Consider the following 16,857-nt stretch of genomic DNA (forward strand, 5'->3'; position numbering starts at 1 on the left):
CGCTTCAAAAAAATGAAAAGTGGTGATGATGCTGAAAGGCCGATAGCAACCAATCAGTTTTTAGTTTGCAATTAGTCTTTTGCAATCTTCAATATGATACAATCTTTAGTAAATGTACCCATTGTACCAACAATTCCTTCTGCAACAAGAGTTGTTTTTAAATCCTCTGTAAGATAGTGTATGACTTCCTTACTATTGAATATGCATTATAGGGATGCCAATCCCGGGGCATTATTTCAATCCCGGGATCCGGAATTGAAAAATGCTCAATCCCGGGATTCCCGGGATTGGCATCCAAACCAAAAAGCCCATTATTAGCATTGGACCCACCCCGGCCGACCCGCACATCTACTTTACAGTACATAAGGAAGCGGGCGGGCGGGAGTGGGTTTGGAGGTGCACGGTGCCTCCCGGCAAGTGCACCTCCATCGAAGACAGCAGGCAGGTGGGCGGAGGCAGGCTGGCGTGCAGGCGGGCGGTGGAGAAGAGGCGGGCAGGCAAAGGCAGGCCGGCGGGTAGGCAGGCGGTCACTGGTGACGTGTGGCCTGCGCAGCGTGACCTCTACTGTCACGCTAGGCAGGCCGCACGCCAGGTCATCTTACGGGAACAGCCGGGCAGCGTCTGAGCGAGTGCTCAGACGCTGCCCGGCATTAGACTGCGCATGCGCAGTCTAATCCCGAAATCCCGGGATTGGATTCTCCAATCCCGGGATTGAAATCCCGGACTTTTTTAGGCCAAATCCCGGGATCCCGCCGATCCCGATCCCGGGATTGGCCACACTAATGCATTACCATTAGATGAAGCGTCTTTATACTGACAGCATTCACAGTAAAAGTGCAAAGCTAATAAAGGACAGTAAATGTATCCTAAAATCAGCAATGTGCAGCATGCTCACTTACAGAAAATAAAAAGTAATCCAGAAAAAGCTAGTGTATGTCCCTCTGGAAACTCCTCTTACTAACTGCTTTAAGCTACATAAATCATAAGAGTAAAGGTTATGACCAAAACCCCATAGGGCACGTAGCAACAAACTATGAGAAAGTTCCCTGGATGTCCTTCCAAGGAGATTTGGGTCTCAAAGAAATTCTTTGGTGGCAAAAGACGACTGGGGGATGCCACTGTCCGTGCTCATTGTGACTGACTTTCATTTTTAAGTAAAATGACTCCCTCTACGAACATTATTACAACTAACTCATAGGAATAGGGGTTGTGAGAACAATTATCACAAAGAGTTATATCCCGGGCCCATCGCCGCCGTCACATTTTCTTAAAACTCTCCCTAAGAATCTGACACATTGTTCATTACCAAAGCTGCTCAGAGGCTTTGGGAGAGGGATTTTATGACCTTTCTCCTGCAAGAATAAAATGGTTAACGTCAGATAAGGATAGACTACAGGGCAAAATTCTGAAAGGCTGTACATTTAGGAGCTTGAAGACACTGTCCTTATTGGGAATAATGGGGGCTGCAACTTGTAACGCTAATTTGTCTTTCACATATACATTGACCAATATTGGTCTGTGACATAATGGGAGCACGCAGTGTTAACAACATTGAGTGTACAACCTACACTATATATATATTTTGTTAACAATTACGATATCATCCATCTCGTTCAGGATAGATCGCCAAGTGTGTACCCAGCATAAGATCACTAAATTACCTACAACCTTGTCGTTTTTCAAGTCTTATTGCTAATGCCCCTTGGTGTGCTGGGGAAAATAGGTTTTGTGTGTCTTTCTAGTCCAGAACAACCCCTTCTTTTTCAGCACGAGGGGCAATACTAATTTGATGGAGCAGCTTTCAGTTTGTTTTATTTCTGAGAAGAATTAAAATATATTAATATTGTTCTTAACATTTTAAATATTATATATTTTTTTATTGCTTGTATGCCATAGAATAAAGGTTTGTAGTAATACCTAAATAAAACTTATAAGGCAATCAATCATTCACAATGTGTGCAGTCACACTACGCAGCTAGATGAATGTGCGTGTAATGTTCACCTGTAATTTGGTGAAAAAGTGCTTTTAGAATAAAGGCTCAGTCTCTAGACACTAGGGCAGTGATTTTCAACCTTTTTACCTTGCGGCACACTTTAAGATTTTAAAATTTCGAAGGCACACCATGAGATCCCCACAGGGCAAAACACATTGGTCCTCACAGGAAAAAACCAAACCTATTGGCCCACAGATAAAAATAATCACACTGGTCCTCACAGGTAACAAAAATAAAATACACTGGCCCATTACATGAAAAGAAGAGAACAGTAAATAACAGTTGAACTGGTGGTGGCTGTAAACTGGTTTGGGCATCTGTAGATCTGAGGGCACACTTGAGAACAGCTCAAGGCACACTAGTGTGCCATGGCACAGTGGTTGAAAAACACTGCACTAGGGATTAGGTGGATACCGAGTGAGGGTGTCCACCTGGGGGCGCTCAATACAGTATGTGTGGTTAATCACAGCAGCTGCACAAACAGGTTAGTCGTACATGCTAAAGACAAAGAAAATTGGGAAATAGAACACAAGGTTCTGGAGCAGCGCTATTAAGGATAACGTATAATTAAAAAGTACAATGTGTTTTGAATAGAAGATTGGATGATCTATTACAATGGATATGATATAATTTTTTAATGAACTGATATTGTTAAAATAAATCTAGACAATGGTTAACAAGTTGCATATTTAAAAAAAAGTCTAGACACTTAAGTTTCATTAAGCATCTCAAGATCAGTGATTGTCAAACTCAGGGGCCAACTCTGGTTCACGCAGAGTAAACCAAATTTGTCCCCTGCCCCAATGGTTGGAGTTTGCACATGTGCATTCCCTGACTGCAAACGGTCGCAACAATTAACAATGTCACAGGGCCTTTCGCACGGAAGCGGTGCGAGCCGGGAGTGTGTGGCAGTGGGGGTTTTTGCCCATGGGAACACCCAGAATTTCACTGGCGTTCCCATGGGATTGCAGGTGGGACGAGAGGCGGGCCGGGCAGCTGACGTCACATGATGTCAACCACCCATCTTGTCTTTGTCCCGCTGCCCACAAATATAAGTCAGTCAGACTCCACTGACTTATATTTGCTAAGAAGGGAGAAATCATTTGATGATTGGCTACCATTGAATGATTTCTCCTGCTGCGGGCACATGCAAGGGGATGTGTCTTTGTGACACCTCCCCTCGCATGGTTTTCGGATCTGGATGTAAAATCGGCCCCTGACACAGGTGGTCTGGTCTTGGCAATAAGGGTAGGATTGCCAGCACTTCCACCTGATCTTCTTTGGAATCGTGTTTATCATGGGTATAGGTGGGAAGACATAACTGAAGTTGATCTGCCATTGTATCGAGAATGAGCAGAGCAAATGCTTGAGGAGAATACCTTGAATACCTCGACTATATTCTTGTCCCTGGGATATATAACGCTGATGTAGACAGAAGATTCCTTTCTGCACCAAAAACAGGTTTGAATAAAAACCCTTCTTTCGTTGCTTTTGTATCCAATAGTTGCTGCATCTTCCCAAGCAGCGCTTTTCTTTCTAATTCTCCTTTATCTGGATTTTGGGGAGAAGGCAGATCCATGTTGCTAGAATCCAACTCAGCAGGCTGCAATGTGAATACTGACACACAGCAGCATGTTCCTTCCCAGGTTTTTTAAATTAGTACCTTAACCCTTGCTCCACCACACTGCCCATATTCAGGATGGTCGAGCGGAAATTAATGTTCCAAGCCGGGTTTCAGAGGGGGACATTTTTAGAATGTGCACCTGGGTAGCGCTTGACGGAAGTGAGAGTCTCGCACACTTCTGCCTGTACACCACCCACCTGTAAGAGCAGTCTCCTGTGTTCGAACAGGACAGGCTTCTCCTGCCTTCCTGCCGCCAACCGCAGCATCAATGCCAGCACACCACAGCTGCCAGACACCTCAATCCAGCGTTATGCTGACTACCTTTTAAGGTATTACTAGACCACTCCTTTTCATGCAGGAAGGCACAAATACAGGCAAGTATGCATTATAGTGTAAGAGACAGGTTTCTACACAGGCCACACTCCTCTTATGCTGCCCATACATATGTGAGATATTGCATGCAATCATTTGATTTTGGCCACAGCTGGCTGACAAATCGAATTATGAGCTGCACATAATATTTAGCGAATTTCATGAGCAAACGCATGTGGTTTTTAACCACATGCGATTGCTCGAATGCAATCAGCGGAGGGTTCGTGGAGCGGTACCTGGCTGGGGAGGCATGGCGGCTGTGTAGCGGAGACCGGAGCGGTGGCAGGGAGCGGTACCTGGCTGGGGAGGCATGGCGGCTGTGTAGCGGGGAGCGGTACCTGGCTGGGGAGGCATGGCGGCTGTGTAACGGGGAGCGGCACCTGGCTGGGGAGGCATGGCGGCTGTGTAGTGGGGATCAGACCTCTGGAGCTTTCAGGCGGTGGGATTCGGCAGCAGATGACTGAAACACTGGACGGCCCTCTGATTGGCTGAGGCCGCTGAGAGAAAGCTCTCTCAGCCAATCAGAGAGCTGTCCAGTGTTTCAAAGTCACTGCTGCTGCTGACAAGCTCTGGTCCCGCCTACACAGCCCCACACCACCCCTCTTCCAGCACCCGATGTCCATCGCAGGGTGGCATGCGACATCAGGTGCTGCACTGGGCACCACTTGATGCGATCAGATGCATTGCATTGCGAAGTCGTATCGCATTTGATCGCATAAGTGTATGGGCAGCATTATACTCTTCTCCTCTCCGGGGAGCCACCCAGTCAACTCCAGCTGAAATAGAAGTAACCCTGTTTAAAAGTAAAGAAACCATCTACATTGTCTTAACTAGAACAGATACAGGAGAAAGACACAGGGGAAAGGTAGGAGGCTACTATACCCAAGGTGGGCAGTCCCTGAAAAAAAGTCCTGTCTGAACTAGGAGGAGGAGGGGAATAGCCCAGTGTCATGGCTACCATGGGGATCATAGAAGAAAATGTTGAGAAATTCGGCTCTGGAGGGGGGCATCTGGCCAGGAAGCAGCGGTCAATGTATCAGAGCTAATACCATAGCTGCAGAGACTGACAGCCCCTGTATGGAGCCGAGGAGATCTATCAGTCACTGACCGAAATGACCGAACACACTGCCTGCAGGACGACCGCTTTCTCTCTGGGTAGCCGATTAGTGTTGGCACCGGAGAGAGGCGGTCCCGCAGGCAGTGTGTCCGGCCATTGCTGCGGTCAGTGAAGGTAGCCCTCCAGTGGCTGACAGATCTCCTCGGCTCCATACAGGGGCAGTCCTTTGGAGCAGCTTTCAGAAGACTGCAGCTACAGTATCAATGCTGATACAGCAGCCGCTGCTGACAGGCTCCCTGTCGAGCGGTTTGTTGCCCCAGAGATCAGAAAACCTTCAATGCAGTCAGAAATGACAGCATTAAATAGAGGAGTGTTGATTTTCCATCAGCGGGAATATTGGAACATATTGAAAAACCTGCCTTAATATCTTAATCAAAGTTAATGAAGTTGATGCAGAACTTGAGCAAGGCAAAATAAAGGAGCAAATTTGCACCTAGGAAAAACCATGATGAACTGTATATGAGAGGTTTAAAATGTGCAGAATTGGGAGGAGTACAATCTATCTAAACTCTTATTTGCTGTGTGACAATAAGGCTTTAAAAGCATTTGTGGACTACATGCAGAAGCAGCCAGTATTTACCCTAATTGCAAAGAGAAAAGAAACAATTTGTTCCCCTGCATTGCAACATAGTTGTCCAGTTCTCCTTTTATGCTTTGTTTACAACCCAGAATCAGAACCGCTGTGTGACAGCATTTGGCAGTTATCAAATTGCTCTTCACTGGTGTAAATATTAGCAAGAAAAGACAAACAAATCACAAACTAAGGCAGCAGAATGTGAACAAACAATTGTTAACAGTCAAAATACCATGCACGTTAACAGTAAAAATAGATTTTGTTTTAGAATTCTCACTTCCCAGTGAAAACCCCAATTCTCAGGTTTCTGCACCAGTGGTCTGTTTGAAAGTCTCCAAAGCCCTAGGAACCTTCAGAGCTTTCCATCGCCTAAGCACAACTTTGTATTTATCTTTTGATGTCTTTTCTTTTAGCACATCTTTCAGTACAATTCTCATCACTGTTGTAGTCTCATTTTCACTAGATTCTTCAACAATTAAATCCAAAATATCTCCAACTTTCACCTAAAAAAAGGAAAAAGATAAAAAATTTTTTACAATGAAATCGTAAATAAAAGCTATAAAACAAATCATTTAAACACGTGACAAGTGTCAGCTGTCACTAGGTCTATTATAATTAGGAAAAAGATAATAATGGATCAACCAAATAACCAACACCCATAAGATAATAATGGATTAACCCATGGGTCCTCAAACTGCGGCCCTCCAGATGTTGTGAAACTACAAATCCCAGCATGCCTTGCCACAGTTTTGCTATAAGGGAGTGTTAAAACTGTGGCAAGGCATGCTGGGATTAGTAGTTTCACAACATCTGGAGGGCCGCAGTTTGAGGACCCATGGATTAACCAAACAACAACCACCAAATAAGGTGTACTCTAATTGGACAGGGCTGACAGCTTTTTTTACAAGATTTGTGAAAAATGAATGCGCAACCTTCCGGCTCCTGCCCGTGACACACTAGGGTTAAACACCAGTAGCCCAACCAAGACAATACAATAAACAACAAAATTTGTGTGTTACAATGGCGCTGCCAAAAGTTATCCCTCCACCTCCATATGGAGGTGGAGGGATAACTTTTGTCAGGGCTGACAGCTTGCTTCAAATATACATAAATGCTACATATCTTACAACTTTAGGACAATGCCCAATCCTAGTTTTAAAGCTACATTATCTATCGGATAACTTGTTAGTTTCCATTGCTTAACCCATTTAAGTCCAACGTCTAGTCAGTCTCAACAGCTCTAGCGCTAATAGCAGATGCATTCAATGTAGACCATTTTTGAATAAAAAAAAAGACAAATTAATTTAAAACAGACTGTTTGAATTGCAAAGAAAAAAAAATTGAACTTCTCTACGTTAGATATCCTCATCAGCCTCCAAAAAATAGATATGACCAAAATTGCCTGTTGGGTGTCTGTGTGGGAGGTGTCCCTGCGTGCTGCTAAACTTGAATTGTTGATTGTGAGGTGGGTGTGGGGGAGAGTAATTCTTTCAGTACTATATGGGTTGGAGGAACACCACCTACACTTCATTCCAGTGGCGGATCCAAGAGGGTGAGCAATCAGGGTTTCATAGAATTTGACGGCAGATAAGAACCACTTGACCTATCTAGTCTGCCCCTTTTTTAAACATGTTACCTCAAACCATATTTTGATCCTTATTTTTTTGTAAGGATATCAATATGCTTATCCCAAGCATGTTTAAATTGTTCTACTGTATTTGCCTCTACCACCTCTGATGGTAGGCTATTCCACTTATCTACTACTCTTTCTGTGAAGTAATAATAACTTCTTCCCTCTAGTTTCAGTGCATGTCCTCGTGTTCTGTTGCTACTCTTCCTGTGAAGAATGCCTTCCACCTGTACTTTGTTAAAACCCTTGATATATTTGAAAGTTTCTATCATGTCCCCCCTTTCCCTTCTCTGCTCTAAAGTATACATATTAGATCTTTTAGTCTTTCCTGGTACGTTTCGTGATGTAGACCAGTGGTTCCCAACCCTGGTCCTCAAGTACCCCCAACAGTGCACGTTTTCCAGGTCTCCACACAGAATCACAAGTGATATAATTAGCTCCACCTGTGGATCTTTTAAAATGTGTCTGAATAATGAGTGCACCTGCTGGGTGACCTGGAAAATGTGCACTGTTGGGGGTACTTTAGGACCAGGGTTGGGAACCACTGATGTAGACCATGCACCATTTTAGTTGCCCTTCTTTGTACAGTCTCTATTGTACTTATATCCTTCTGGAGATATGGCCTCCAGAACTGAATTCTAGATGAGGTTGTAACAATGACCTATACAGTGGCATTATTACTTCATTCTTTCTACTGCTGACACCTCTCCCTATGCAACGAAGCATCCGAATCGCCTTCTTCATTGCTTTGTTACATTGTCTACCTGCCTTTAAGTCCCCTGAAATAGTGACACCTAGATCCCGATCTTCCTCAGTTTCCATTATAGTGCCATTTATACTATATTTAGTCTTTGGATTTTTGAGACCCAAGTGCATAATTTTGCATTTTTTGGCATTAAACTGTAGTTGCCATGCTCTACCTAGATCATCAATCATTTGTTTTACCCCTCCTGGTGTGTCTACCCTGTTGTATACCTTTGTGTCATCTGCAAAACATTTTACCCTCCATTCCATTTGCAATATCACCAATAAAGATATTAAAAAGCACTGGTTCAAGTACAGATCCCTGGGGTACTTCCCACCTTTGACTGTACTCCGTTTACTACAACTCTGTTTTATGTCCTGCAACCAAGTTTTTATCCATTCAACCATCTTAGAATCCATTCCCAAGCTTTCAAGTTTATTTAACAGTCTGCAATGTGGGACAGTGTCAAAAGCCTTACTCCAGTCTAGATAAGCTACATCTACAGCCCCACCTTGATCAAAAAAGTCAATAAGATTTGTTTGACATGATCTTCCCCCAGTAAACCCATGCTGTTTCAGATCCTGTAAATTGCTAGTTTTGAGATATTCTACAACTCTTTGTTTTAAGAGTGTTTCCATCAATTTCCCTACTACTGATATAAGGCTCATTGGTCGATAGTAGCTTACCTCTTCCTTGCTTCCACTTTTGTGCAGTGGGACTACATTTGCGGTTTTCCAGTCCTCTGGGATTACTCCAGTTGCTAGTGACTGGTTGAATAAATCTGTTAATGGTTTTACCAGCTCCCCTTTAAAGCTCTCTTAAGCCCCATACACATGGGGGAGATATATTGCTCAGCCATATATAGCTGAGCAATATATGGCTGAGCAATATATTGCTCAGTTTCTCCTTTTCATCAGCGACCAGAGAGGGGGGGGGGGGGGGGGGGGGAAGCCCGGCAGTGGAAATCAGCAGGTCGCAGGAGCATGTTCCTGCGACCAGCGATCACTGGTGCAGTCAAATAATATGAAAAAAAACACAATGACAAAGGGTTAAGAATCCCTAGAATAAGGGTTTGGTAGGTCTTATTTAATATTTAGTACTGCAAGGTAAAACATACATAATATCTAGTATCACACTGCAGAAAGCAAGTACTAAAGAAAACCAACCCCTTGTATACAGATACATGCAAACACAGACATTCTACAGAATGTGGTTTACAGTGATACAGTCCTACAAAGGTTTTCACTCTAACAAAGCCAAATCATATACAGCGGTAGAACAGAAAATTTGCCTAAGTTTAATAGGAACTGCAACTATACAAAGAAATCCAAAGTAACATCAGCAGTACACTTCAAAAGCCTAGGTTAATGATACAACCCAGTATTTTCAACAATTACTGTATATGTTACTAATGGGTCTGTATCAATAATTACACTTACACTGGGTTCAGAAGTCTCTTGGTAAGCCATTTAGCTGTTGCAGAATTGAAATCACATTGAGTACAGGTGGCTGCTAAGTGGGTGCCTTTATCCAGGTTATAGAAACCTCTAATAATTTAGTGTGTGTAATATATATATAATTTTTATTATTATTTTATTTCTTCTCCTGAGCATTATCCTTATGGTAATTTTATGCACACACCGGTTTTGACCAGCCGGCAAAAAAACCTGACAAAAACTGGGGGTTTTGCCAGCTGTCAGTGTCTATCACATGCACTGGTTTTCAGACGGTTTTATTTAATGAGGCATGTGCAGCAGCAGCAACATTGGCTACAACTCAGTGAAAAGCCGGTGTGTGTGTGTGAAAGCACTCATAACATTAGCTTTTCACCGAGTTGAAGGGATGGCATGGCAGCCGGGTAAGTCAGTGGATAATTCTAGCTGTAACCCGGCGGCCAATCCGTGTGAAAGGACACACTAACTTTACACACACTAACTTTTTACACCCGGAAAAATGTTCTGCCAGTCGGTCAAAAACAGTGTGTGAAATGGCCCTTAGGGTCTCTGATGTGACCACACCACAAAACACTTGTCTTATAGAAACATACAGAAGTAAATACATGTGTATGAACAAACGTATTCAATATGTCAATATGAAATCATACTCTCGCTAATGAAAATAAACCAATGATTGAAACTGATGTAGGTAGGACTTGCCCTACCAGAATAGTAATTTTCTATTTTATCACATAAAAACAAAAATCAGATCAAAACCTTGGCATTACCAGTACAGTTATTACATTCAAACAGAACTTACCGCTCTACTTTTCTTCCATAGCTTCTCTCCATTAAGACGCAGCTTGCCTTTGTAAAATTCATCCTCAACTTTGCTATAAACACAACATTATCATTACTTGATAGAAATTATGTTCACATTATGGATTGCGTTATTTTGTAATTAGGTTACATGTACAGACTGCATTATGCTGTATAGTATCCCCTAAATCACTGTAGAAGATTTAGATCTAAAAATTACAGGTTTGGTATGATTCATCGACAGGCGTAATGTTGACATGGTCATAACGTTAACCATGACCATGTTGGCATTCATCATCATGGTGCAGACAGTAGAAAGGTGCAAATATTATAATGTCATCATGTGGTATTTGCTTGCCCCGCTCCCTTCTTGCTGCAGTGTTGTTTTCTTGGTCTCATCTGTTATGCGATTGCCACTTCTGGGACAGACCTCCAAAAAGTAATACCCCCGCCTAAAGGGGCATACACCTGTAATAATTTTGGCCTCTTTTCTAAAGCTGGATACACACCTAAAGATTTATCTGTCCAATCTTATCTGGTGTGAACAGAAATCTGGTAATGTATACAGGCTCGGACTGGCGGGGAAACACCCACCCCCCCCCCCCCCAGTGATTTCTGACCCTGCCCATTTCTTTAGGGGCAGGGCCTTTACAGGCTATCGCTCATTATCCCCGCCGCCGCCACAATAGCGGCTGCAAGCAGGGTAGTGGAGCCCTACAGGCAGGGGACGCTGTACCAAGACATCAAATGCATAATGATGTTGCGCAGTGAGCCCGCCGGCGCAGCACATGGGAAGGAGTCTGCAGTTGCAGACAGCGGGAGCAGTCGCCCCTGGGGCCCCAAGCACAGATCCCCACCCGCAGTAACCGCCTCCCCCGGCTGCAGGATGCCTCTGGGGAAGTACAAGTCCCGGGAGATCTCCTCCTGGCTGGTGGAGAGTGAGGTGCTTTTGGACCCCCTCTGCAAACTGGTAGGTAACTAACCATGTGCTGCATTAACTTTTTTATATATATATTATTTTTTTTTGAGGGGTATGTGCTGTATTGTGTGTGTGGGGAGGGGGAGGGGACCGATGTGCCATATTATCTGGATAGGGAGGACCTATGTGCTGTACTGGGGGGACCTATGTAATGTACCATTTGGGGGGCCTATGTGCTGTACTATTTGAGTGGGGGGGGGGGCTATGTAGTCTACTAAAAGGGGGGGCCTATGGCCTGTACTATTTGAGTGGGGGAACCTGTGCTCTGTACTATTATCTGAGTGGGGGACCTATGTAATGTACTATATGGGGGGCCTATGTGCTGTACTATTTGAGTGGGGGGACCCATGTAATATTATATATGGGGGGGGGGTCTATGTGTTGTACTATTATCTGTGTGTGGAGGACCTATGTGCTGTAATATCTGGGGGGGGGCTATTTGCTGTATTATCTGTGGGACCTATGTGCATTATTATCAGGGAGGGTATTTATGGATCAGATGTCACACACCTGTGATTTTGGGCCGATTTTGCCCCAAAGTGCCAAAAGCGGATGAAATTGGCCCAAACTCGCACAGTGTATAGCCACTCCTCTCTGGTCAGGTGGCCACACCCTTTTAAAAAAGACTACGCCCCTTGGCGGGCCCCTGCGAGAGCATTTCCCTGGTGGGCCCTTCATGCCCCAGTCCGACACTGAATGTATAAGAATAGAACATTTGGGCAGTACAGATGGTGTAATGGTTAGCATTACTGCCTCAGTGCTGAGGTCATGGGTTCGATCCCCACCATGGCTCTAACTGTTCGGAGTTTGTATATTCTCCCCGTACTTGCGTGGGTTTCCTCCGGGTACTCCGGTTTCCTCCCACAATCCAAAAATATACTGGTAGAGTAATTGGCTCCTAACAAAATTAACCCTAGAATGGCTGTGTGCGTGTAGATGTGGTATATATAGATTGAAAGTTCCACTGGGGCAGGGACTGATGTGAATGTTAAAATATTCTCTGTAAAGCGCTGCAGAATATGTATGCGTATGTATAAAAAACCGATAATAAATAAATACTGGAAAGGAAACAATAGTCTTTCAGACAAATTGGTTAAATCAAGTTGGTTTAACAAATCTATACAAACAATCGTTTTTGTCTATTTACCAGTATTTGGGAGCGAATGGTTTATTGCCATATGCTTCATACACTACAAGATTTTTGTTCCCACCAGACATATTGTACAGAAAAATGTGTGTGTGTGTGTGTGTGTGTGTGTGTGTGTGTGTGTGTGTGTGTGTGTGTGTGTGTGTGTGTGTGTGTGTGTGTGTACCCAGCTTTACCAATCTGTCTAGATTACTTAAGGTGCATACCCACTGGCCAATATATTGATGCACCATCAGCCACTGTGTACGGGCATTGTATCTGAACAGAGCCATTCACAGACATATCGCGTTGACTGTGCAATACAACCGATGGCCATTATCTAAAGATATATCGGTGCATCATGCTGTGGCCCTTATGCAGATACAAATTTGTTCTCAAAATGGGCAAAACCATGTGGACTGCATGTGGGACAGATGTAACATGTATACAGAGAGTTAAGCTGTGTACACACGATGCAATATTGCTGGCAATATAGACGCTGAGCGACCATATTGCCAGGGATTTGTTTGTGCTGCAGCGATAAATCACAGAGTGCGCGCTCCCGTGTTCAGCCTCCTAATGGTCACAGGAGCTTGCTCCTGCGATCAGCAGTTTCCCTGTGCAGCTCCCCCGGCAGAGTCTCCTGTTCATCAGCAACCATCTCTGGTCACTGATAAAAAGGAGACACTGAGCAATGTATTGCACCGTGTGTACACAGCTTAAGATTTGTGTGAGTTATTTTGTTTCTGTGCAGGGTAAATACTGACTGCATTATTTTTACACTGCAATTTAGATTTCAGTTTCAATACACCCCACCCAAATGCAACTCTCTCTGCACGTTAAATCTTCCCCACCTGCAATGCACATGCTTTTTGAAATTTTGAGAACAAATTTGGGCACTTGTTTCCTAGCATGGTGCCCAATTACCATACGTATGGCACCGTAGGCAAATCGCATGTGATGCGATTTTCCTATGTAGTTTATTCACTGCTCTTTTTTTGCCCCGGGCAGTGCGATCCGATCGAATCACACCGCAAAATTGCATGCAATTTTTATAGGGCGCGATGCCATTTACTTTACTATATTTATATGAGGTGCAATGAGATTGAGGCACCGCCCCCACTATCCCAAAGCGTGGTGAGCGCAGCGACCCCCGTGAGGGGCTGCGGAACGTGTCCTCCTGACCTTTTCATACCCCCACTATCCACGTCGGCGTGGAGTTGAAGATATATAGGCAGGTATTCAATGCTGTTTGCGAGTGGTGACAGCGAGCAGGTCTTCCTGCTCGCTGTCACTACTCACCCTGACAGCATTCAACACAGCCTGCGCATCCGCCAATTCCCCCTCGCTCCGTTTTTTGAGCGAGGGGGAATTGGCGGATGCGGCTCCAGAAGCAGCGAGACCCGCAGTTAAAAACGGTGAGTTTTCTGCAGCAGCCGCGGGTCTCGCTGTTTTGGTGAATTCTCGCCTTCCTGTGACAGCGAGGATTTCCCCAGTACGTTGAATAGAGCGAGCGGCCGGCGCGGGGGTTAAACAGCGAGGATCGCTGGTTTTCAGCAATCCTCGCTGTTTAACCCCCTCGCTGCAGCATTGAATACCCCTCATAGTGTGGCGAGTGCAGCGAGCCACCGAGCCCGAAGCGTGGCGAGCGGACTATTACTATATAAAATCAACTCCATGCTCATGTGGATAGTGGGGGTATGAAAAGGTTGGGAGGATGCGTTCCGCTGCGCTCGCCATGCTTCGGGGTGGCGTGGATAGTGGGGGGGTGCCTCAAGCTTATTACATCTCATATAAGTGTATAGTAAACTAAATGGCATCACTCACACCCTATAGAATCACATGCGATTTTGTGAATCGCCAGGGGCAAAAAAAAGCAGTGAATAAATTACATGGGAAAATCGCATCGCATGCAAATCGTATTGCACGCAAAAACCGCATGCGATGCGAATTTCTTACGCAGAATCACCCGCTAAGCAATTTGCTAGGAAACAAGTACCCAAATTTGTACTGCGATCAAATTTGAATAAGGGCCTGTGTGTATGGGCGATCCGCAGGCCACATGTACAGCCCCGCCGGGAGCTGCCGATGATTAACAGCTCAGTCGGTGGGCGCATGCAAATGTACCTTCCCATTTGTGATGTGAGTCCTGACGGATTGGGCAGAGTGCATGGAGAACACGCTGCCGGTTTGTAGATATATCTGTAGATCGATTGATCTGCAGATATATCTACTAGTATGGACCCAGCTTTAGAAATGAAGCACAGAACGCTCCATGTACACTCAATGGTGCTTAAGTACATCGCTCAGCATGGGGTTCCGGTCACTCCATGGGTAAGTGGTTTCAAATCGGTGTTTAAAAAAAAAAAAAAAAAAAAACAGCAACTTTACTGTGTTTAAAATAAATGTTTTTAGCTTACTTCAATTATAAAAAAAAAAAAAAAAACATTTCTAAGCAGTTTTTGGAAAAAATATTAGCCCATGAAGTTAAATTTAATTTTACACATATGAGAGCAAATAACATAACTTACTTTCTTGACAAGTCTAATCCAGCAGTGAAGATTACATCAAAGCGAAATGACTGCACAGCCTTTTCTACATCTTTATAGTCCTTTGGAATAGTGGAGTCTTCCACTGGCTCATCTTCCACTGGCTCATCTTCATAATCACTATCTTCTGGATCAACTTCTTTTACATCATCATCATCTTCATCAGGGCCTGTCCTGTTCCTTTTTTGAGATTTCTTACTTTTATGCCTGACTGTATAAAGGAAGTCATTTTGTAGGGAAGTAGTCAAAAAACCATTAGAGTTTGTGTGGAACAAGCCAGTAGTAGTTGGTAGATTGTGGTCCCATCTAAAACGTGTCAGATATCTACAATGAGTCCAGTGAGTGCTGCACTGAGCATGACTGTAAGCTAACGAGCTTGAACTTCCACATATCCTTGTATAAAAATGTAGGGTTTTAAAAGCCCGGAGGTATTGTCTAACTCCAGTCATTTCATAGCCTGTTTATTAGAATGAAACAGACAACACTAATCAATACAGTAAGCAGTGCAAGCAAGATACACTGGGACACTGGGACAGAATATTATACATCACTTGTGGTAGAGAGTGCACCTTAACTGCATGGATCCTGTCACGCTATCCCCATAACTTAATAAAAAAGAAATAAAATAATGGATCTAGTCCTTAAAAAAAACAAAAAAAACATTCCTTTTAATAGTAAAAAGAAATCACATGGGCGAGTCTGGCTGTCATTAGGCGTGTTACTTAATTCCACCCAAATCATTTGATTTTTGTATTTTTCAATTCTAACGCACTGTACACATTAGCAGACCAATGGCTCTGTCTATATAGCTAGCTATATTGGTGGTGCCACTGTTCAAACCGGGTAGTGCATCTGAACTGAACTATATTTTCTGTCAGTGACATCACTGCGATCCCGCAGAACATGCAGGTCTTTGGCTACATAGCCAATATTGAACTGCACGTTCCTCAGACTGGGGGGGTGGGGGTTCGGTAACCATATTGAGCCTACACTACACCCAATGCAGTTAATGAAGGCACAAGCTGCTATATGTTCAGAAATGTATCCCAACTAGAATAGCAAACACCATCTAAATATAGAATGCAATAGTTCCATATTGCTATACTATAACTATGAGGAAAGAGGTTCTATAAGGAATTTTGCATTACCTTAACAGTTTGAGGTACAATTAAAAGCTGTAATTTTTAAACTTGCCATACTATAAGTCCCCACAGTGTGATTAAAAAAAAAAAAACTTATGCAATTGAAATTTCTAGTACATGAAATACAGTTTATTGTCAGTTGGTTATGGCCAACGTTGCCATTGATGGTTGCCAACAACATCTGTCAATGTTAGCCATCAAGGCACTAGTGCGATTTGGACACTTTTCCACTTCCAATGGATTGGGCCAAGAAATCATATGAAACGTGGCCAAATTGATGTGTTTGACATCCGATCTGATGCCCGGTCCCATGTGCATCTGATCAGTCAGATATGGGACCTTCGACTCGGACAGACTCTCGGCAGCACGGAATGGGATGGCACTAAAGGTGCCCATACACGTTACAATTATTGTATCCAATATTGGGGATACAATATCGCATGTGCTGCACATACTTTTTGTACTAGACCTCATCTCATCACAAATCCGAGATGCGATATTGTATCCAATATTGGATACAATAATTGTAACGTGTATGGGCACCTTAAGACTGCATTCAATATATTGTGTGAGATCAAGGGGCATAGGATGCGACTTGTCCCCTCGGAGAAGTTGCGTAGTGTATAGGTCTCTAGCATAAAGAAGCCGTCAGTTCCTTAATGGTTCTTGGGCAATGTTTGTAGACCCACTATACTGAATTCCATTAACTTTTAGATTATGCAATAAAATAGTAATAGCATTCAGAACACC

General features: G+C 43.7%; 1 protein-coding gene across 2 annotated transcripts in view; it reads right to left on the reverse strand.

Moving 5' to 3' along the window:
• Window positions 1-930: 930 nt before the first annotated feature.
• The window catches only part of MTRES1 (mitochondrial transcription rescue factor 1), a 16,774-nt gene continuing 847 nt past the window's right edge, over window positions 931-16,857 (reverse strand). The window contains exons 2-5 of one of the 2 annotated variants that reach the window (XR_014471724.1): window positions 14,948-15,422; window positions 10,313-10,385; window positions 4,371-6,184; window positions 931-4,328 (exon numbers count right to left, since the gene is read on the reverse strand). Coding sequence is in view for 1 of the 2 variants with exons in the window: in XM_083176948.1 (XP_083033074.1) it covers window positions 5,981-6,184; window positions 10,313-10,385; window positions 14,948-15,414 (744 nt within the window). In the remaining variant the exon portion in view is untranslated. Of the gene's footprint in view, window positions 6,185-10,312; window positions 10,386-14,947; window positions 15,423-16,857 lie in introns of both variants that reach the window. The other variant, XM_083176948.1, reaches the window with a different exon arrangement.

This window comes from Crinia signifera, chromosome 3, assembly GCF_055691185.1.
Source record: "Crinia signifera chromosome 3, ASM5569118v1, whole genome shotgun sequence".
In the NCBI taxonomy this organism is placed as follows: domain Eukaryota; kingdom Metazoa; phylum Chordata; class Amphibia; order Anura; family Myobatrachidae; genus Crinia; species Crinia signifera.